At 38.5% G+C, this 22,039-nt stretch overlaps 3 protein-coding genes and 1 pseudogene across 4 annotated transcripts; 2 read left to right on the top strand and 2 right to left on the bottom strand.

Annotated features, from left to right (window-relative positions):
• Positions 1-1,551: 1,551 nt before the first annotated feature.
• Positions 1,552-3,500, top strand: LOC143569358 (histidine biosynthesis bifunctional protein hisIE, chloroplastic-like). The gene is made up of 5 exons (XM_077055297.1): positions 1,552-1,701; positions 1,794-2,039; positions 2,724-2,819; positions 2,899-3,050; positions 3,139-3,500. Exons 1-5 carry the CDS (start codon positions 1,552-1,554, stop codon positions 3,347-3,349), a joined length of 855 nt encoding a protein of 284 aa, XP_076911412.1. The 3' UTR covers positions 3,350-3,500.
• A 2,886-nt stretch (positions 3,501-6,386) lies between these two features.
• Positions 6,387-9,993, top strand: LOC143569357 (bidirectional sugar transporter SWEET1-like). The gene is made up of 4 exons (XM_077055295.1): positions 6,387-6,466; positions 7,363-7,738; positions 9,585-9,704; positions 9,778-9,993. Exons 1-4 carry the CDS (start codon positions 6,387-6,389, stop codon positions 9,991-9,993), a joined length of 792 nt encoding a protein of 263 aa, XP_076911410.1.
• A 303-nt stretch (positions 9,994-10,296) lies between these two features.
• LOC143569356 (vacuolar protein sorting-associated protein 60.2-like) lies at positions 10,297-11,800 on the bottom strand. The gene is made up of 6 exons (XM_077055294.1): positions 11,654-11,800; positions 11,486-11,579; positions 10,953-11,024; positions 10,747-10,858; positions 10,478-10,632; positions 10,297-10,375 (listed from the first exon to the last, which is right to left on the bottom strand). The coding sequence occupies exons 1-6, from the start codon at positions 11,677-11,679 to the stop codon at positions 10,322-10,324; spliced, it is 513 nt and encodes a 170-aa protein (XP_076911409.1). The 5' UTR covers positions 11,680-11,800; the 3' UTR covers positions 10,297-10,321.
• A 7,433-nt stretch (positions 11,801-19,233) lies between these two features.
• LOC143569355 (uncharacterized) lies at positions 19,234-21,887 on the bottom strand (annotated as a pseudogene). Its single transcript, XR_013141722.1, has 3 exons — positions 21,604-21,887; positions 20,172-20,616; positions 19,234-19,540 (listed from the first exon to the last, which is right to left on the bottom strand). The product of XR_013141722.1 is annotated as an uncharacterized LOC143569355 (transcript).
• Positions 21,888-22,039: the final 152 nt, after the last annotated feature.

The raw sequence follows: 22,039 nt of genomic DNA, 5'->3' as shown, positions 1-22,039 counted from the left end.
AACCGTCGATTCATTCTCCTTTATCTTTCAAGGTATTATTAATCATCGCTTTATTCTAAAACATTTATTACGTCAATTTCTTTAATTAGGGATTTAGGGTTTCATTTTTAACATGAATCTGAAATCAATATTACGCTGTTATTAATTAATAATTAATTTTGCACGTGTTATTAGAACAAGTGATTATGTAATTGAAACATTAAGTTATTATTATTATAATCATTTATCATTTCAATTTTTTGCATTTGATAGGAACTCAAAAGTCAAAATGTTGACTTTTTTTCAGGATGATTTTTATTTGGGGCGAGCCCGAGCTTGATTAGGCGCGGCTTGGCTTGTTTTAGTTTAAGGCGCTTCGAGCTTGAACTCGGATTGTTTGGAGTTGTATTTATAAAGCTTGAGCTTTGGCTCATGTTTGTCCAGCTCGCGGCTCGGGCTTGAGCTCGTTTACTAAATTAGCCTTAATAGAAGCTCAATATTGGGCTCGAGATTGAGCTCATTTAAGCTCGGCTCGATTTGAGTATTTTGCACGTATTATCAAATTCATACATTTTGCATTAGGAACTCAAAAGTCAAAATATTGACTTTTTCAGGATCTTTATTGTCAAGATTTTTATTTGGGCCGAGCCCGAGCTTGATTAGGCTCGGGCTCAGCTTGTTTTAGTTTAAGGCGCCTTGAGCTTGAACTCGGCTTGTCTGGAGATGTATTTATAAAGCTTGAGCTTTGGCTCGTGTTTGTCAAGCTCGGTCTCGAGCTCATTTACTAAATGAGCCTTTAGCAGAAGCTCATGCTCGGGCTCAAGCTCATTTACTAAATGAGCTTTAATAAAAGCTCATGCTCGGGTTTGAGATTGTTTACTAAATGAGCCTTAATAGAAGCTCGTGTTCGGGTTCGATCTCGTTTATTAGATGAGCCTTAATAAAAGCTCAAGCTTTGGCTCGAGCTCGTTTAAGTTCGGATCGATTCGAGTACTTAACGAGCCGATCTTGAGTGGCTCTACTGGTTTGCACACCTAATTTCAACTTAATTTGCAGCAATTTACTTGTACTTTATCAATTTTGCACGTATTATCAGAACAAGTGATTATCAAATTGAAACATATTGAATTATTAAGTTATTATAATCATTTCAATTTTGCATTTGATAGGAACTCAAAAGTCAAAATATTGACTTTTTTCAGGATGATATCGTTTCTTTATTATCAAGATTTTTATTTGGGTCGTGCCCGAGCTTGATTAGTTTTAATTTAGGATGGCTCAATCTCGAACTCGGCTCATTTAGAGTTGTATTTATAAAGCTCAAGCTTTGGCTCGTAATTGAGCATTAATAAAAGCTCATGCTCGGGCTCGTTTACTAAATGAGCCTTAATAAAAACTCAAGCTTGGGCTTCTTTAAGCTCGGCTTGATTCAAGTATTTAACAAGCACGATCTCGAGTAGCTCACGGGCGTGTCGGCTAGTTTACACCCCTAATTTCAACCTAATTCGCAGAAGCTTACTTATAAGTTATAATATCTTCAAAACAGTTACAGGTTTATTTTCTTTATTTCACATGGCGTTTGCTAGTTTTCATGGACTTCAATCTCTAAAAATTTCTTCACGGGAATGCATCTTCAATCCCGTCAATGGATCCAACAAGCGATGCTATTCCGTCAAAGCTTGCGCTAAGAAACCGGATCATGATACCCATCTTGATTCTAAGGTAACTTATTCTAAACCTTATAGTTCATTATTACTTTAGTTTCTTTAAAAATTCAAATAAAAACATAATCATTTTGTGTGAACAAATTTCAGATAAATTTGGTATTGGACAGTGTGAAATGGGATGAAAAGGGTTTGGCTGTGGCGATAGCTCAAAATGTGGACTCGGGTGCAATATTAATGCAAGGATTTGCCAATAGAGATGCACTTGCAACCACAATTACTTCAAAGAAAGCTACTTTTTATAGTAGATCAAGATCAACATTGTGGACCAAAGGCGAAACGTCTCTTAATTTCATCAATGTTCATGATATTTTCCTTGATTGTGATCGTGATTCCGTAAGTTTGACTTCTTTCGTGCTTATATTATTACCTTCAACCCATGAAAAGCGCAACATTTGTTCTTTTTTTTAATAAGTGACTGGTATTAGTTAGGCGTGTAAACACACCGAGCGTTTAGTGAACCGTTTGTGAAGCCTTCGGTTAGTTAATAAACGAATAAACATGAACATGACTATTTATTTATTTACATAAACGAACGGACATGATAACATGACTCGTTCGTTTATGTTTGTTTAAGTTTGTTTCTTTATTATTCATTTAAATTGTTAGGCCCGTTACAACTTAGTCTAGTTTTGTTAAATTAAAGTATCACCCGTTACAGTTTAGTCTAGTTTTGCTAATTTTTAGGCCCAACAGAAAGATATTCACGTTTACTTATAATTTGTATTTGATCAGTTATGTGCGTTTATATTCGTTCATCTATGTTCAGTTATATATGTTTGTTTACATTTGTGAACTGTTCTTTTATACTATTAACAAAACGAGCATGAGCACGTTCGTTTTCTTAATGAACGAACACGATTACACGAACAAGAAAATCCCTTTTGTACTGTTCGTGTTCGACCATTTGTTCTGTTAAATTAAACGAACGAGCATAGAAAAGCCTTGTTCTAGGCCTTGTATTAGTTTTTATGCATTTGAATCCATCTTGTCACACTGAAATATTTAACATTTATCCAGATTATATATCTTGGAAAACCCGATGGTCCTACATGTCACACTGGATCCGAGACCTGCTACTACACGTCCATCTTCGATTCTCTAAACAAGCCCGAGGTGCACATTACTTACCCTTAAGCCAATTTATTATTATTTTTCATCTTTTAATCCATTTGAATATTTCCTTAATTTCAAGGTTGAAGAAAATAACCTTGCATTGACCACATTATACTCGCTCGAATCCACACTTGCCAAAAGAAAACAAGAATTGTTAAACAACGAACAAGGCAAACCGTCGTGGACAAAACGTTTACTGCTTGATGACAAGTTATTGTGCTCAAAGATCCGGTATGCTAATGGTTTTTTTTTATATTATTTTATTTTATTATGATAATTTTGGCACGTTCACTTATCAATACATTTTGACATTTTTCAGTGAAGAAGCGGATGAGTTTTGCAGAACACTTGAAGAGGGTGAAGACGAATCAAGAACGCTATCAGAAATGGCGGATGTGTTGTATCATGAAATGGTTTTGTTAATCCGCAGAGGATTAAAATTTGAGGACGTTCTCGAGGTTCTTAGACACAGATTTACTCAGTCGGGTGTCGAGGAAAAGAACAGCCGCAAAGCGAAAAGTGTCAAGTGAATATTGTTGTTTTCTTTCGTCGCGTATTTGGAAGTTAAGCGAACGAATTTGTGTTCTGTTGAAACAGTCTTTGTGTTTTTATGATGTTTTGTATCAATGAATCTTCAGTTATGTGACATTTACTTTGGGGGAAAAAACAAATGAATTTTGATCATTTTTGTAGTTGATAAGCTATCATTTTACTCTGTTACATTTAGTGATAAGATAAAATACAGAGGGAATATTCTCAAAATGTCTCCTTTTAAACGTTTCGTCTCCCAATAAAAAGGCGTTTCAGGTGTGTCACCTCCAAACTCGTCGCCGGTGACGTCTTTTAAGCGGGATGATGAGTTTTTGGTCCAACTAGAAGACGATGTATGTCATGCTGACTAAAAGAAACGTTGCTGTCGACAAGATTCCTTTTTTCAAAAAGGATCATTTTGAGAATTTTTCATATAATATTGTATGTATACTATGCAAAAAAGATAACCTTGTATATAATATTAGAACTTAGAAGTACTCAAATATGAATATGAGGCTGAGGGGTGTGGGGGGCGTGAGAGGGGGTGCGAGTGGGGGCTCCAGCCAATAATATTGTGACGTGTGGCAGAGAGAGAAACTTGATAAGATGGGTGTTGGTTGTGGTGCTCGCGCCCCGGGACATGGTGTGGAGGGGCGCGAGAGGGGGCGCGAGCGGTTTTTTTTTATTTTTTTATAAATGTATTTAAAAAACGTATTATTAAAAAAACTCATAAATTATTTAAAAAAACACACATTAATTAAAAAAACACATTAATATCTAAAAAAAAATTTAAAGTACTAAAAAAAACATTATTCTTATTCTTCGGCTTGGTCTTCTTCGATCAACCTCTTCCGGATACGTTCCTTTTGTTTTTCCATCAGCATTTGGTCGACCGGATTTAGGTTACTGAAGTCTCTTGTAAGGAAGTCCAAATCTCTCATTCTTTTTTTTTCCTTTTTGTCATTAGAGACCACCTCCATGGTTTTGTTGAATTTATTGAGGGATTCAACAAGATCGTTGATGTTTACGGCTTCCCCCTCAGCCGGTTTTTTCCCCCTGGCGTCCCTTCCCAATGGCCGCCTCCTCGGCGGTGAAGACGTTTCCTCCCCCGCAACGTTTAGGTCGAATCCAACCCGGCAATCCGACCCGGCGGAAGTGCTATACGCTCCAGACGAACTAGTTTTAGTCCGTTTCGGCCCTACTTCCGCATCAAGGTCCGGCGCCACCAGCTCAACCCACTTAGAACACCTTCTCAACCTCTCCCACACCTTTACACCGTCCCACGTCTTCACCGTCCCATACCTCCGCAGGCACTCCTGCTTCCACTCTTCGACAGTGAAATTATAAACCGCCAAATCGTCACTGCCACTTGGTCTCATACGACCGGCGTTCCTGTTGAACAGATTAGTAAACAAGCCGACAAATTTTCTGATTTCGGTCCACCGACCCGAAATCATATCGGCGTTCCGCTCTGTACTCCCAACGAGCGAATAGAACGTCTCCCTAACCTTTGTCCAAAAGACCTTGCTCTTTTGGTAGTCCGCTGCAAAATGCATAAATAAATTTGTAAGTCATTTAACTTTTTTATTTAACTTTTTTATTAAAAATCATTTTTAAAAACGTTAAAACAATTACCGCAACGCCGATCCTCAGAAATGACTATCCAAGCCCGACACAGGGCTTCCTTCTCATCCGATGACCACGGAGTGGTTTTCCGTTTCGTCCTTCCAGTCGAAGCCGAACCCGACCCGTCCGTTGCAACTTGTTTTTTCCGATGGACGCGTCTTCTTTGTCCCGCAGCTTCACCTTCTGGTTCTTGTGTCTCCGGAACTACAAAGTTAGGAGACGGTTGTATGTTGGATGGTTGAAAGCCGGATGATTGTTGCGACCCCGAATAAAACATCGGTTGGTCCGGTGCCGACCATAAATCGTCGTAACTGTAATCTGAATCTAGGTTTGGGTACCAATTTCCAGCCATGTTTTTAAAAAAAGGTTTGGAAGATGGGGTGATTTTGGGTTTTGGGTGTGGTATGTGATATTGGTATGTGATATTGGTGTTGGTTTGGGTTTGATATTGGTTTTATAGATGCAAAAATTTTTTTTTTTTAATAAAAAACGAGCCCAACGGCTCTATTTACGCATTCCCAGGCCATTTACGCGTTATCCCAGCCGCTAGCCCATCCGCGCCTGCCTGGATTTCCGCGCTCGCGCCCCTCTCTCCGCCCCTCTCGCGCCTCGGTGGTGTGGTGCTCGCGCCCCGGGGCGCGAGCGGATGGGCTCACGCGCCCTTTCTCGCGCTCCACACCCCTCAGCCTGAGGAGCATGATTATTATCTGCTGACCAGTTACTAAATAGTAAATACCAGTGTTGTAGTAATTGTTAGTCGGCCGGTGAAGCGATTATCTAGATTAATCGGTGATTAATCAGGATTGATCGATGATTAATTGGCTCCTACTCATGTTTTTTATAACCATGCTGAATACCCTATTGGACCGTTAACTAATAAATTAATTAATAAAAATAACAATAATTCTGTAAACTTATTTTTTGAATAGCCGACGAATCCTTCAAATGGGCCGCTGGCTAAATTCACCATATCGGGATACACTCGTATTTCGATCAGAGAAAATCCCTCACCTAAGGCCAGCGCCCATGAACACTCGTCCGAGTCACATTAAACACCAAGTTTCTTCCGTACTAACTCCACCACTAACTTATAGTATCACGAGATAAAACTATTTAGTAAATCCAACAGAGAAGATTAAGCGAGATTAATACATAAAGTTATTTAATTAAAAAGAATTATACAGACAGATTTAAAAAAAATTTATATCTTAAAAAATGGCGGGAACACTTATCTTAAAATTATTATTATTATTATTATTATTATTATTATTATTATTATTATTAAATCAACAGCAGTTAAAAAAAGCAGTTACTAATATTAATATGTTTTTGATCATTTCATTCAAGCACCACATTCACTTTGTGCCTCTAAACACATCATTAACATCTTCTTCTCCGATCAACACAACAATGACAGCAGTTTTAATCCTCCACACTGTCTTCGGCATCCTTGGAAACGCCACCGGACTCTTCCTCTTCCTTGCTCCCACGTAATCACTTCACCATATCGGTTTTTTCGGTTTGGTACTGATTGGTACCGGTACCATTGGAAATACTGAAAACATAAAAAAACGAGTACCGGTACTTGTATTTGGTAAAAAAAAATATTGTAAGGATTTTTTCAGTTGGTTACTGATCGGTACCGGTACTATTGAAAATACTAGAAAACAAAAAAGAAACTTAATGGTACCGGTACTGAAAATATGAAAAACGAGTACCAATGCTGATTGTGTTAAGTTGATTAAAATAATATAGTATAGGTTTTTTAGGTTTGGTACTGTTGGTACCGGTAACATTGGAAATACCAAAAACATGGAAAACAAGTACTAGTACTGGTACCGGTTGTGTTCGTTCGGTACCTATATTCAGTAAAAAAAATTTCGTACGGATTTTTTCAGTTCGCTACTGATCGGTACCGGCAGTATTGAAAATACCAAAAAAAAAAAGCTAAACTGAATGGTACCGGTACCAAAAAATTGAAAAACGAGTACCGATACTGATTGTGTTAAGTCGGTTAAAAGAATATAGTATAGATTTTTTAGGTTCAATACTGTTGGTACGGGTAATTTGAAAAACAAGTACCGGTACCGATTGTGTTTGGTCAGTACCGATACTAAACCAATATTTAGTAAAAAGATGTTTGTCATTATTAAAACAAGTACGGGTACCCGTATTAGGTAAAAAAAATACTATATAGAGTTTTTTCTGGTACTGATTGGTACCATTGAAATCCCTGAAAAGTACCAGTACCGGTACCAGTATTCAGTAAAAAGCAAAAAGATGCTCATCCCTTTATTAGCAAATCAAACTCACCGAGTATCATTATTATTTTTTATTATATTAAACGACAAACTACACTGCTCCTAAATTCGTTAATCACTTGCAGGATCACATTCCAGAGAATCATAGCAAACAAATCAACCGAAAAATTCTCCGGAATCCCATACCCGATGACACTGCTCAACTGTAGTTTATCCGCATGGTACGGGCTACCATTCGTGTCGGAGAATAACGAACTTGTAATGGTTATTAACGGCGCCGGCGCCGTTATAGAGAGTGTGTATGTGATAATATTTGTAATGTATGCACCAAAGAAGGAGAGAATGAAGGTTGTTTGGTTAGTTGTGTTTGTTGTTTCAACATTTGCCACGGTGGCGATTGTGTCGGTTTTCGTGGTCACTGGGAAGACCCGACGGTGGTTCTGCGGTTGCGTCGCGGCGGTGTTTTCGGTTATTATGTATGCTTCGCCTCTCTCAGTTGTGGTAAGCATTTTTAAGTTATAACTTTTGTATAATAATAATAATAATAATAATAATGTTACAATGTTACATTTTATATTGTAGTTCTATAGTCACCATGCATGTTAGGGGGTGTTTGGTAGAGGGATTTGATTGGGGAGAAATGGAATTAGAAATATTTCTTTTGTTTGTTTTTCACTTTTCATTTCTATTTCTCTTTCTATTTCTCTAAGACTAGAGAATTCCATTTCTCTTTAAAACAAAGAGAAATCCATTTCTCAGCAGCCTCCTCATAGCATGTCACCACCTCGTCTCCGGCCACCACCTCGTCTCCAAGTCTGCAACCGCCACCCCGTCTCCAAGTCTGCAACCACCACCCCGTCTCCGCCGTTCGCAGTGGTGAACACAAAGATGGTAACCGGTTGTAGGTTGCAGGTGGTACGGGTGAACGGAGATTAGGGTTTCAAGTGGTGGTTCGTGGTAGGTTAGGGTTTTCAGATGGTCGGGTGATTGTGGTCGCAGGTGGGTGACAGTGGTGGTGGAATCGGCGGTGGTCGCAGGTGGCTTCTGATTATCATCATCATCATCGCCACCACAACCACCACCACAAAATCTCCAAAGAGGCAGTGATGACAGATTGAGTCTCCTTTTTCTATATCTTATGTTCCAAAAATTTGAATCTTTTTAATTTCTTGTGTACTGTGATTGAAGAAGGGGATTTGGTGGCGGCAGCCGGTGGTGGTGGGCTGTGGTTGAAGAAAGGGCTGTGGTGGTGGTGCTGGTGGTGGGGCTGTGGTGGTGGTGCTGGTGGTGGTGGGGCTGTGGTGGTGGGGCTGCGGTGGTGAGTGGTGTCAGGTTGGGTGGAGGTGGGGTTGGGTATGGTAGAGTTCTCTGTTTATTTTCTCGTGTATCAAACAAGAGAAATGATTCTCATTCTCCATACTAATTCTCTTTCTCTACAATTCCATTTCCATTTCTATTTTCTCTCCTTTTCCATTCTCTGTACCAAACACCCCCTTAATGTATTTAACGTGTCCACTTTATATTTACTAGGACACATAAACGGGTCGGGTCGGGTTGGTTCAGGTCCGGGTCAATTCAAAAACTGGTTAATTTGGTTTAGGTCAAAATGGGTTTGGGTCGAAAGAAGTCAGGATTATAACAAAATAAGGTCTGTCACTTTTATTCGAAACCTGAAACGAGATAACCCAAACTAACCCGATCTGAAAAACCCGAACCGAAATCATTCGGGTTGGTTCTTGGGTTTGATTTCTAGGTTTTGGGTCAACCCAAGAAAGCCGAATAAACTATTTATTTAAAAATATGATATTATTATTATATATTTACATCGTATATAGAACACTCTAAACATTCCACTTGTTCATATTCCGCCTATTATGGCTGATCGACTATTTGTTGTTTATATATCTTTTCTATTTATGACTAATCACAACCAAAATTAAAAAAATATGTTGCTTTACTAGATTATATTTATTTATTATTTGGTTATTTACGTAACAAGTAAAGAAAAATATGTTGTTTTAGTTTTCGCGTTGTTTTTCTTTACTTTTTTTATTTTCTTGGATACCCGAAAAACCTGAACCCAAATAACCAGAACCCGAAAAACCATGAGCGATTTGGGTTGGGTTCAACATTTTAGGTCTAAAATTAAAACTCTGAACCCGACGTGAAAAACCCGAAACCCAAAGAACACCTCTAGTTATAAAGTAATCAAATGAAACAATTCCAAGTATTTTGTGTTTACAAAAATAAAAATTAATATATAAAGATTAATTATTCTACTTTTAAAAAAAAATATTTTTATAATGTTTATGAATCTTTTGACTTTTGTTGACTTTGCATTTTGTAGAGAACAGTGATTAGAACCAAGAGTGTGGAATTCATGCCATTTTTTCTATCTCTATGTATTTTCTTGTGTGGGACTTCTTGGTTTATATTTGGCCTCCTTGGAAATGACCCTTTTCTCTATGTAAGCCTTTCATCTTTCACCTCATCACAACTTACTATTGTATCATGTTAATTAATTTGAAATCGAATTGAAGGTATGCAACGGGGTCGGATGCTTACTGGGTGCGGTACAGTTAGTTGTATACGTGATGTATAAGGACAATGCGGGGGAGAAGAAAGAGAAACAAGCGGTTGAGGAAGGTGGGACTGGGCCGGCTGTGGAGTCTGGGGTGGCTGATGAGGACCAACAGCTGGAAGTCGGTAAATTAGAGGCAGCGGCGGTTCCATCATTGGAAAACGATCAAGTGTAGGGTTATGTTATCTACGAATTAAATTGTACGGTCGGCTTAGATGTTTTTGCATTTTGAAAACCATGTGTAGTCTTGTTTTTGTTGCTTTATTCGAATGGCGGCTTTTAGTGCCCTAATGACACCGCGGATCGGTGTGTTTGCGATAGTATTTGCAAGAAAATGGAAGTAAAAATGGTTCATAATTGGCTAATTGAATATATCATCATCATCTGAAGATAGTAATTTGCATGGTTCATAATTTGCATACTACTTACTGTTTACAATGTTCTTAAAGAAATTAACCAACCGCATTGCGCCAGCTGTCAGTTGCAAACGTACAATCCTCGGCCTAACCGCGTAGGGATGCACGAGGAACTGGGGGTAGGCCAAATTCATCTTCAACCTGAAAAAGATCAGGAGCAGCCCGGGCTTAGATAAGTTAAAACATGTTGGGGTCAACACAAATTGAGCCGTTCACAATATGCGGGTCAGAAATGAAACTTACATGATTGTTAACTTTTCGTGCTGGTATTGCATGCCCAGTGGGAGCAGATGGGAAGTTGAGTTCTTCATAATTAGGCTCGTTGTCGGGTTGAAGATATGAAGGTACCCCTTCGCCTTCGGTTTCCAGTCCCATATCTGCCTCAAGAGCATCGAGTTCTGCATTTCATGTCACAGAATTTATTAATTAATAAGCACTTGGTAGATTGTGAGTTGTCAACTGATGTGGCAAACATATAGCCCGCCATGTCAGCATTATTATTATACGCTTACCACCCATGAGATCTTCTTCGTCAATGTCATCAGGCACGTTGTAGCTTCTACCGAGAGATTCTTGTATTTCATTGCTAACTTCCATCATATCCATCATGTCATCTTGCAAATTCTTCACATCAACAAATCAAAGGGTTCAAATTTAGAAACTTAGTGGATTCGGAATGATAGACAACAAAAAAAGAGAAATAAAAACATGTACTTACATCAATTTCTTGAATCTTTACGGTTTTCATCATTCCTTTCAACTCTTTGTTTGCTGTTTTCAGAGCTGACATCTACAAAAACACAAAATCGATTAGTGACATGAGTTTGAAGTTTGGTTATAACTGAAAAAAGGATATATGTCTCAAACAAAACAAAAAATGCAAACTTATGGTTCGCACACATATTTAAGAAAAACCGGACCCTAGAATTAGATGTGGGGTCCACTACTTCATGGAGGTAGGCAGCAACTTCCACCTAGAGGACAAAAAAAGCTCCACCCTGCATGCTTTGAACTATTGCCTACATGGCGCTACCAACAAAACCGATAAGGTGAAAATGGGACCCCTAAAACAACCAATTTGATTAAGCTAATCCTACTTATAATATTAACATTAAAGTGATTATGATGACTTTAAATCGTATGATAATAATAATATGCACATCCAAACACACTCTAATTCTAAGAAGCTAGATTAGAAGATAAATGCTAGGGAGAATTACAAGCAATCGACATAATAATCATGAAACATACTGTTTGTTGAGCATCTTTTATGCCCTCAGAAGCAAATGCAACTTGATCTAGATTGAAAGTTTGGTTGTACAGCATGTCTCGTTGTCCTTCATACCTGACACGAGTGATTAAAGGTTGAAGTCATCATTAAATTCTAAATATCATTATCATTATCATAAAGTAGCTTACATTCTTTTCTGCTTGAGAATTCTCATTGCCCGAGCTTTCACAGCTTCTTGAGCTGGACCAGGACAGGTTCTTTTGATCTGCTCTTTATATTTAGCAAGTTCCCCGTCAAGTCGTTTGATTTTTTCATCTACCGACTCTCCTCTTTTATTGATCTAAATAAGCAACAAAAAGTAATCAAACATCGGTCTATACACAGTTAAGAGGAAAAAAAAATACATTTAAAACCAAAAAGATAAACACAGATCAAAAAATAGCATCCTTAAATAATACTATAATAGCTAGTGACAACTGAAAACCAATTATCCAACTGCACATGATATTTCAATCAATCATAACCTTGGAAGGTAATTTTAATCAATGTTAAATTACCTACAACTAACTGTCCTTTAGGCTTTCATTGCACATTCAACAGATCCAATCTAAAATTTTTATCAAAACATCAATAGCAAATTTCATCCAAATCACATTAGATGGTGATGCTACAAACCCTACTGCTATTTGGTAATGGAACTCCTTAGACGCCTTCTAGAACACAACGTTTCATACAATCATTCAATCATTCAAAGCCAAAATGCAAGCCTAGAATCTCTTACGCATAACACTATCGGTGTAAACAAGCCAAGCCGCTCGTGAGCTACTCGAGATTAGCTTGTTAAAAACTCGAATCGAGCCGAGCTTCAACAAGCTCAGGCCTGAGCTTCACATATCGAGCTCAAGCTGGATTGCAAACCTAAACAACCTTTTTACTAATATAATTTGTATTTAATATACTTATATAATAAATTTTATTATACATCAAATTATGATGAACACATACAAGCAATACATTATTAGACAGAATATGTTTAGTCATAAGGGATCTGAATATGTAGAGTCAAGGGATATGGATGGTCTATAGGTTTCAGTTGTAATCCCTTTATATATCCCTATATTCATCTTGTACATAGACATTCAAATACAATATACAATTACCAAGTTTTACTTGGTATCAGAGCCTAGCCTCTCTGCTGCCACCGCCGACACAACAGTCCGGCTCATCTTGTTTTCTAACACAGCCAAACAATGGCTCTCCTTGCTGCGTTTACCACAACTGAGAAAACAGCCCATAATTCTCATAAGTTTGGTTTCACCTTATCACCAACAAACTATGGCTATTGGAAGACCATGATCCAACCCTTTTTGGTTACCAATAATCTGTTTGGTTATGTGGACGGAACCATACCGTGTCCACCAGAAAATATAGGTTCTGCCACTAGTTCTGGAAAAGACAAAGATGAACCAACTTCCAATCCAAACCCTAATTTCTCGACATGGACTGCCAATGATGCCCATGTTCGCTGATCATATCTACCATCTCTAAGGCGTCCTTCCAGCATGTTCAGGGACATACTTCACGAGATCTTTGGCTCTCTCTTGAACGTGCGTATGCGCCTCATACTTCCTCAAGAGAATTTACTCTTAAAACACAACTGCTTAAGATCCAGATGCAAGGTGATGAAACTTCCTCAGCCTATTTCACCCGAGCCCAGGGATATGCAGATGCTTTGGCCAATATTGGAGAACCTGTGAAAGAAAAAGATCTTGTCCTGCTTGTGATATCAGGATTTCGAGAAGAATACAACAGTTTCAAAACAACTATTCTGACTCGTCAATTTCCAACTGCATTTACCGAACTTCATGGTCTTTTATCTGACCATGACATGGTCAAGAAATCCCTACCTGATATCTCTCCTGCTCAGGCGTTCACTGCTGTTACAAACAGCCATGAATCTGCTGCCTCCTCCACTACTAGTGTCTCTCGCTCTCAACCAACACTTAAACAACTACAACAACTAGTTGGTCAGCTTGGCCTTACACTACAACCTGCAACTCAGCAGGTTTCACCATCCCCACAGGCCTTTTACTCTAGTCGGTCTGGTGGAAATAGGGGTCGTGGTCAATACAATCGCCGCGGTAGGGGTAATTACAACACCAACCGTAACCAGGGAGGAGGAAATCGTAGCCAGTTCTCTTGGGCTTCAAACCAAAACACCGTTTATGGTACATGTACCAAGTGTGGTATTGCTCATGTTCCTTCACTATGCCCCAACCGTGACCCTACCACACTAAGGGGAAGACAACCTTACCGCTCACAAGCATAATCCTCTTGGCTTCCTGACACGGGTTCCACCAATCATGTTGCACCAGATCTCTCCGACTTTGATGGTGCACAACCGTATCATGGCGAAGACAATCTTCATGTTGGCAATGGTAAGGGGTTACCCATTCTACATATTGGTTCCTCTCGTTTTTACTCACCAACCAAAACTTTTTCTCTCACAAATATTCTTCATGTTCCCGAAATTAAACAAAAACTTCTTTCGGTTCAAAAATTCTGCCATGATAATAATGTGTTTTTTGAATTTCACTCTACTTTTTTTGCTGTGAAGGACATATTTACACGCACCACCCTCCTCACGGGTCCAAGTAATGGTGGGCTATACTCCTTTTGTCTTCTTAGGGTTGAGCATGTTCACAAAGTTGCCTTTTCAACCACACGTGCTTCCTCCACCACATGGCATCAAAGACTTGGTCATCCACATAAAGACCTTTTACAATTTATGCTTTCTAAGTACTGTTTACCTCTTTCTAATAAGAGTTCTGTTTCTTTTTGTAATTCATGTCCAGTTGGAAAATCTTCCAAACTTCATCTGTCACCATCTACTTATAAAAGCAATGGTATTTTGGATTTAATTTTTTGTGATGTGTGGGGACCTGCTCCCGTTACCTCTTCTGATGGGTATCGTTATTTTTTATTGTGTGCTGATCATTTTTCCCGGTTTATGTGGATTTTCCCGTTAAAACTTAAATCTGATGTGTATGCCACCTTTAAATGTTTTCTAGCGATGGTTGAACGGCAATTCCACACTAAGTTAAAATCCGTTCAAACCGATTGGGGAGGAGAATTTCGGAATCTTTCACAGTTTTTCTCCTGTCTCGGTATCATCCATCGATTATCTTGTCCACATACGAGTGAACAAAACGGTTTTGTAGAGCGTCGTCATCGACATGTGGTTGAAACCGGTTTAACCTTACTTGCCCAATCAAATGTTCCACAACGTTTTTGGCATTACGCTTTCAACACCGTTGTTTACTTAATTAATCGAATGCCATCCCGTACAAACTCAAACACCTCTCCTTTTGAACAAGTGTTCAATCATAAACCTGATTTCTCTTTCCTTCGGGTTTTTGGGTGTCAATGTTACCCTCATCTTCGTCCTTACAACAAACACAAAATGGATTTCCGCTCCACATCTTGTGTGTTTCTTGGGTATAGCACCTCTCATCATAGCTATAGATGCTTTGATCCTACTTCTGATCGCATCTACGTCGCTCGCCACGTTCGTTTTAACGAATCAAACTTTCCTTTCTATACTTCCCACACCCACACCGACACTCCAACTACACCAACTCAATCTCCCTATGTTTCGTCCTACCCAACTGATTTTTCTCCATTAGCTGCAATACCTACAAATCAATTCATTCCAGCCCAAACAACTCCTCCTCACACACCAACAACCCAATCTACTTCAGCCCCTTCCACACTACCACCCTCTCCTCAAGCCCAAATACAACCAGAAGCTGCAAACCCATCTCTTACAGCCCAATCTCCGCCCTTTCGCACATACAGCAGGCATCCCAAACCAGCAGCCCGTCTCCTCTTCCGACCAGCAGCCTGCTGCTCCCGTTTGCTCTTCTGACCAGCCCTCTCAACCTCGTGTTCGTCCTAAAAACCTTCGGTCTAACCCTAAACAAACCACCAAATATAATGCTCATTCTTTTCACACCTATACCACTATTGGTTCTGTTACCGAACCCACCTCATTTACCATTGCTAACAAAGATCCTAAATGGCGTCATGCTATGGCTGAAGAGTACTCAGCCCTAATCAGGAATGGCACCTGGACCTTAGTTCCTCGGGGTCACAATGTTAATGTAGTTGCTTGCAAATGGGTGTACAAATTAAAACGTTACCAAACTGGAGCCATAAAGCGCTACAAAGCACGTCTTGTTGCCAAGGGGTTTCACCAACAACCGGGTATTGATTATCACGAGACCTTTAGTCCAGTTGTGAAATCCACAACTATACGTGTCGTTCTTTCACTCGCTGTCACCAGACGATGGCCACTCCGACAGTTAGATGTGCAAAATGCGTTTCTTCATGGTGATCTCAAAGAAAAGGTTTACTTGCAGCAACCACCTGGTTTTGTTGATCCACACAAACCAGATCATGTATGCCTACTTCATAAATCTTTGTACGGGCTCAAACAGGCCCCGAGAGATTGGTTTCATCGCCTCTCCACGGCTTTACATGCCCTCAGTTTTAAAGGGTCAAAAACTGACCCATCTCTTTTTATTTACTCGGCACGAGGCACCCTTTTATATATGCTGGTGTATGTTGATGACATTATTCTAACAGGTAACAACACCACAGCCATTGATAATGTTGTGCACAGCCTTAGCAAGTCTTTTGCTGTTCAAGATATGGGCCCTCTTTCCTATTTTTTGGGTATTGAAATCAGCCCCAAAGGTGCTGACATGCTTCTTTCCCAAAAGAAGTACATTATGGAACTCCTCGATCGAGCGGGCCTATCTAATGCCAAACCTGTGCCCTCTCCCATCACAACCACCGCTAACTTGACTCTTGGTGATACTCCACAATTTGATAATCCGGTTAAATACCGGCAGATGGTTGGGGCACTTCAATATGTGACTCTTTCACGCCCGGATATCACATTTGCAGTCAACAAAGTCTGCCAGTTTATGCACTCGCCTACTGATAACCACTGGTCTGCAGTTAAACGAATCCTTCGTTACCTTCAGGGCACAGCCGACTATGGTCTTCTGTTACAACACAAGTCTGGTTCTCGCTTGCATGCTTACACGTATGCTACTTTTAACTCCCTCAGCGCCTTTTCTGATGCTGATTGGGCAGGTTGTCCAGATGACCGTCGATCCACTGGGGGATTTGCAATATATCTTGGCTCCAATCTAGTGTCCTGGTCTGCTAGAAAACAAAAGACTGTCTCTCGGTCATCAACAGAATCCGAATATAAAGCCCTAGCAGATACGGTTGCTGAGCTCACTTGGCTTGAAACCCTCTTGCAGGAATTGTGTGTTCCTATTGCCTTGGCCCCCATTTTGTGGTGTGATAATTTGGGTGCTACTTACTTATCGGCGAATCCTGTTTTTCATGCACGTACCAAACATGTGGAAGTTGATTTCCATTTTGTTCGAGAAAAGGTAGCACAAGGGAAACTCTCAGTTCAGTTTATTTCTACACATGATCAGATCGCTGATGTATTCACAAAGCCGCTGCCTTCACAAAGATTTCTTCTATTACGGTCCAAGCTACAGGTCGCTTCCCGGCCTTAGCTTGCGGGGGAATATTAGACAGAATATGTTTAGTCATAAGGGATCTGAATATTTAGAGTCAAGGGATATGGATGGTCTATAGGTTTCAGTTGTAATCCCTTTATATATCCCTATATTCATCTTGTACATAGACATTCAAATACAATATACAATTACCAAGTTTGACTTACATACTATACTATATTAAAAAACAACAATTATAAATACATAATGCAAATAATTATTAAAACATATAATAAAACAACTAAATAATAAAAGTGCCGAGCTCAAGCTCAATCCCTCTAAAACTAAAATTCGCCGAGCTTGAAACCTTAACACGCTCAAACTCAGCCCGACTCAGCTCGTTTACACAATAATACAACAGAAATGCATATGATCAACCTTTTTACTAATATAATTTGTATTAAATAAATCTATATAGCAACTACTATTATATAAAAAATTATGACAAAAACATATAAGTAATAAATATTATATCACATTAGAAATTTATAAAACAATTGAATAACAAACGAGCCGAGCAAAGCACCTGGTCCTACACTCAATGAAGCTTCCGATCGGGTAGGGTTTCGGATTATTTGATTAGTTTAGGTTACCGAGTGCTGATTTGAGTGTTTTATATGCTGTTTATTGTGGTTAATTGTACGCAATGCATTTCTGTCGTATTATCATGTAAACGAAACGAGCCGAGCCGGAGCTTGTTTAGGTTCGAGCTCAGCTTCATTGAGTGTAGGAGCAGGTGCTTTGTCCTTGTTAATACCGAATACTTTCTTCATCTCGTTTAAATTTCAAATCTCTAATGTTTTTAGGGGTTTTTGGTTATTCGGATCCGGAGAATGCGGAGTACTTGAGACTCAATGATGGTGTGGATACGGATCTTAGGGGGAAGGGAGTCGTCCCATGCCATCATGGTTCCCTGATCTAGTTTCTCAGCAAAAAGTATCAAAATACTTGGGACAAATCACATGTTTTCATGGTTTAAAGTTTTTTTTTTTAAATACACTTTTTTGTATGGAGTAAGCATTAAATGGTGAAAGGTTGTTCACGGTCCGGTTTGATTGGTTTTCACGGAATTTACTGATTAAATGAAGTAATTTACTGGTCAAACCGTTAACTGTAATCTTTGGAGGAACTAAAGAAAATTGATAAGAGTTGGCTTAGCCAGGATGACTGACCAACACGGTTTGGTTTTGGCAGCTTAGTCAGGTTATATTAACATCGAATCATACCATTAGATCTCTTCAAAAGATCTGTAAAATCGTAGGCTTAAAAAAAGATTGGATTTTTTACTTAGTATTAAATGGTTTGGGTGAAAAATAGATAAAAAAAAAATTAAAATATATCTTAATTTCAAGAGATGTCATTGGTGTTTTAGAAACAATAGAATTTCTTATTTCCCATTGTGTTTATGGGGTTTTAAGAAGATTAATTATTATTAATTATAATTTAAGAAATTTAATTCAATAGCATGTCTTTCATAAAAGTAGGGGCATTAAACGGGTTAGATTTGCAAGTCGAGGGATCAAAACCAAACTACGACACGAACCAGAAAAAAATGTTATTATATTAACCCAAACACAATGTTTAAAGGTTGACATGAACACAACCAGTTTAACACTAATTTTCCTTTTGCATAGACATACTCTAATTGCAATTTTACTACAAAATTACAAATGAATATTAAATAGCTACATTTGCTACATGTTTCACTTTTATCTTTCAAATTTTGGCATATAATTAAATGGTCAACCTGCGAACCGGCCAAGTCAAGATGAACATGATCATTTAGCTGAAAGTGGTAGCAAGTTCGCCCTGAAACTAACCGAAACCATTTAGACAAAACCTAAACCTGTGAATTTCATGTTAGGTTCATGTCATTTGTGTTGAGAAGGTGAAATACTAATATGAACAAAAAGCATCCATAATATGCTATTACAAATGTGAGAAGCAAAACAAACAAAAGTTTTGTGACATTACTAAAGTTTAAAACACGTTATGAAAACCCGACTTCAATAATACTCGTCTATACAAGACGAATTCAATACAATAGGTTGTCTGCCATACTACATGCACAACAGGCTGCAAGCCCGTATGTACATATAGTGACTAGGGTGTTGAGACAATACAAGTAATAATGGTAATATGGTTAACTAGTACATAAAAAAAAACACAACCAAAGCATACAAAAGCTTTCTTGCAAAAGAAGCAAAATTACCCTTTTAGCCCTAAGCCTTTTCTTGTTTTCCCAACAAACAAGTCTTTAGATTTAATCATACCAGGAATCCGCCCGATCATTGTTATACATTTTATCTGTGACAACGCATCTCGCCTCCCCAATGACACGATTGCAAGTCCTAGCGTGTCCGGCGAGTATTTGCCCAACTTACCCTCATCACCTCCTTCTATCAGGAGTTTTATATTGTTGGCGGCCACCGTTGCATGGCTTTGTGCTAAATATCCTTGTTTGAGTTCCTATAGATTTAAAACATTGTGTCATTTCATAAAATAATTATGGTTTGATAAATAAGATTACAAATATTATGTTATTTAAGTAATACTCAAATTATTTCCATAAAACCATTTATAATATCATAATATACGCGTAACTGAAACTTAAAATATCATATATACCCAATTCAAATGATTTTTTGTTTATGACAATCTTACCCCTATTTAGTATATGATCTGTCTACGGAAAATTTCATATACACCCTATTCCAAACAAAAATTAAAATATTATATATACCATTCTTTAATATTTTTTTAATTTATAAAAACTCTACCCTTTTCTATATATTCTTTTTAACCCTTTTGGTTAATGGGTATGAATGAAATTTTAAATTTTTAGAAATTATAGGAAAAATAATAGTTTCCTGATTGGTTTTTAATGAAACGGTTAAATTTGATATTTTAACTAGTTTTTAAGGGTATATATGATATTTCATAAGTTTGTAGGGGTATATATAAAATTCTCTTTTAAAAATACATGTTGGGCAATTTCTGACCAGTTTGACGCATTACTCCAGTGATAGAAATGTAACCCGCACCAATACATCGTAATAAAATGTTCTAAAAGTACCAATGTATAAACGGGCCAACTTACAGGAACATCAGTAATATCCCCAATTGCGAAAATATTATCAAAACCCTTTACTCGTAAATTTGCATCAACCATTAACCGCCACGAGCATCCAAAGAATCCTTGAGAATAGTGTCGTTGAGCCATGATGAACCGATTGGATCACTTATGCATTTAAAGTGACAGTCAGCAATGATAGTTTCACCACTGGATGTTAAATAAGCACCATCTGACCCGGAGTTTAAGTCAACGGATTGACCTAAAATGACCTCAACGTTTCTAGCGGTCAACCAATCAAGCGCCTTTTTACCAGCAGCTTCACTGATGAACTCAAGTAGTCTTGCACTACGGTGAACCAGCTTTACTTTTTTAGTTGGAAAATCGACTGCAATTTCAGCTGCGAGTTCTACGCCAGTGGGCCCGCCTCCGACTATTAATATTGAACTAGCAGATTGGATTTTTTCATATTCTGCAAAGTTAAAGATTGAATCTTTGTCAGCAGTTTGCACTGTCACATCAGTCACTTCTGTTACTCTGTGTCATTCTAACACATCATACGACCTGTATGACTTGAAGTAACAGCACATAACACGGCCCGTATAAACATTATGCCCTGTATGATGTGTCAGTATAAAACATCATACGACCCCGAATGCCCAATTTTCTTCTGTCATACGGCCTGTATGACATGTCACATTGTCAGTGATGTGCGTTGTCGCATCAGTCACTTATGAGTGTCAGTCTAAGTCATCATACACCCCATATGATTTGAAGTTTGAACGTTCACCACCTCATACGACCCATGTACACATTATGACCCGTATGATGTGTCTATATAACACGTCAGACGACCCCCTATGGCCAATTTTTGTCTGTCATACGGCATGTATGGCATGTCAGTGGTGTGTGGTTACTTTCTGTCCAACAATAACAACTTATTTTTTTTTTCTAAATACTTAGTGTGTCAAAAATAATAATCAAGAGTATATTATCTCATTAAAATATAGTGGTTTGAATATAATAATCTAGAAGGCTTTTAAGCATTAAAATACACTTTGAGGAACTCTTGATCCGTTCAACCTTTGCTTGACCCGTTTCTTCTTAAGCTAACTATTTATTTTAACCTTTTGACCCAAATATGATCGACCCATATATAAGTAAACGGGTCAAAAATGCCACCTCTACAACTCTACTTCAGAAACAAATGTACTAATAATGATTCACTTTTAATATTGGTTAACTAGTTCTACCCAGGGATATAAACGAGCCAAGACACTTGTGACCTACTCGACTCAGAGATCGGCTAGCTAGCCAAACTTAAACGGGCACGGGCTTCACTTATCGAGCTCGAGCCAGCTCTTGGGCCTAAACAAGGTTAAGCTCGGCTCGTTTACACCCCTAATCTATCTGCAAAATCACCTATACCAGCTTTCCAAGGGTAATATGGTAAATTTACCTGCCTCAAACTGCTTGATCCTCTCACTTTTAGTCACCACACCCTTTACTCATATGACCTGTGGCAATCACAAGATAATCATATGCAATCTGGAAGCCTTCTTTGGTTGTAACTTGACCTTCTCTATCAATCCCAACTGCATCAGATGTAATAATACTTGCTCCAGGAAGATATTCATGGTGGTTAATCAACGATCGCTTCGCAAACGACGGTTCAACCAAACACCTCAAGCTCGCCCATGTGATCTCCAGATACTCTTTCCTAAACAAACAAGTTATACATACTTAGGGATGAGATTAGTACTGTACTGATACTGTACCAAAATATACAGACACCGAAAACGAGTGAAACCTTATACCAAATACCATACCATTTCTGGTTCGAGTCAGTACTGGTACCATTGAAAATACCGAAAACATGAAAAACAAGTACCGGT

Source organism: Bidens hawaiensis, unplaced genomic scaffold (assembly GCF_021521415.1).
Source record: "Bidens hawaiensis isolate Kalapana, Puna unplaced genomic scaffold, B.hawaiensis_p1.1 tig00024462_1, whole genome shotgun sequence".
NCBI classification, from domain to species: Eukaryota; Viridiplantae; Streptophyta; class Magnoliopsida; order Asterales; family Asteraceae; genus Bidens; species Bidens hawaiensis.
Note: the sequence above shows the minus strand (reverse complement) of the source record. Positions and strands in the feature narration are given on the sequence as shown.

What these genes read in the sequence shown, in the direction of transcription:
- LOC143569358 (XM_077055297.1), top strand. Translation starts at nt 1,552, where the DNA reads ATGGCGTTTGCTAGTTTTCATGGACTTCAATCTCTAAAAATTTCTTCA. An exon ending in ATACCCATCTTGATTCTAAG is followed by an intron (nt 1,702 to 1,793) that starts GTAACTTATTCT and finishes AACAAATTTCAG; the next exon opens with ATAAATTTGGTATTGGACAG. An exon ending in ATTCTCTAAACAAGCCCGAG is followed by an intron (nt 2,820 to 2,898) that starts GTGCACATTACT and finishes CTTAATTTCAAG; the next exon opens with GTTGAAGAAAATAACCTTGC.
- LOC143569356 (XM_077055294.1), bottom strand. Translation starts at nt 11,679, where the DNA reads ATGAGAATTCTCAAGCAGAAAAGAAT. An exon ending in ATTCTCAAGCAGAAAAGAAT is followed by an intron (nt 11,580 to 11,653) that starts GTAAGCTACTTT and finishes CACTCGTGTCAG; the next exon opens with GTATGAAGGACAACGAGACA. An exon ending in TAAAGATTCAAGAAATTGAT is followed by an intron (nt 10,859 to 10,952) that starts GTAAGTACATGT and finishes GTTGATGTGAAG; the next exon opens with AATTTGCAAGATGACATGAT.
- LOC143569357 (XM_077055295.1), top strand. Translation starts at nt 6,387, where the DNA reads ATGACAGCAGTTTTAATCCTCCACACTGTCTTCGGCATCCTTGGAAAC. An exon ending in CTTCGCCTCTCTCAGTTGTG is followed by an intron (nt 7,739 to 9,584) that starts GTAAGCATTTTT and finishes TGCATTTTGTAG; the next exon opens with AGAACAGTGATTAGAACCAA. An exon ending in GAAATGACCCTTTTCTCTAT is followed by an intron (nt 9,705 to 9,777) that starts GTAAGCCTTTCA and finishes ATCGAATTGAAG; the next exon opens with GTATGCAACGGGGTCGGATG.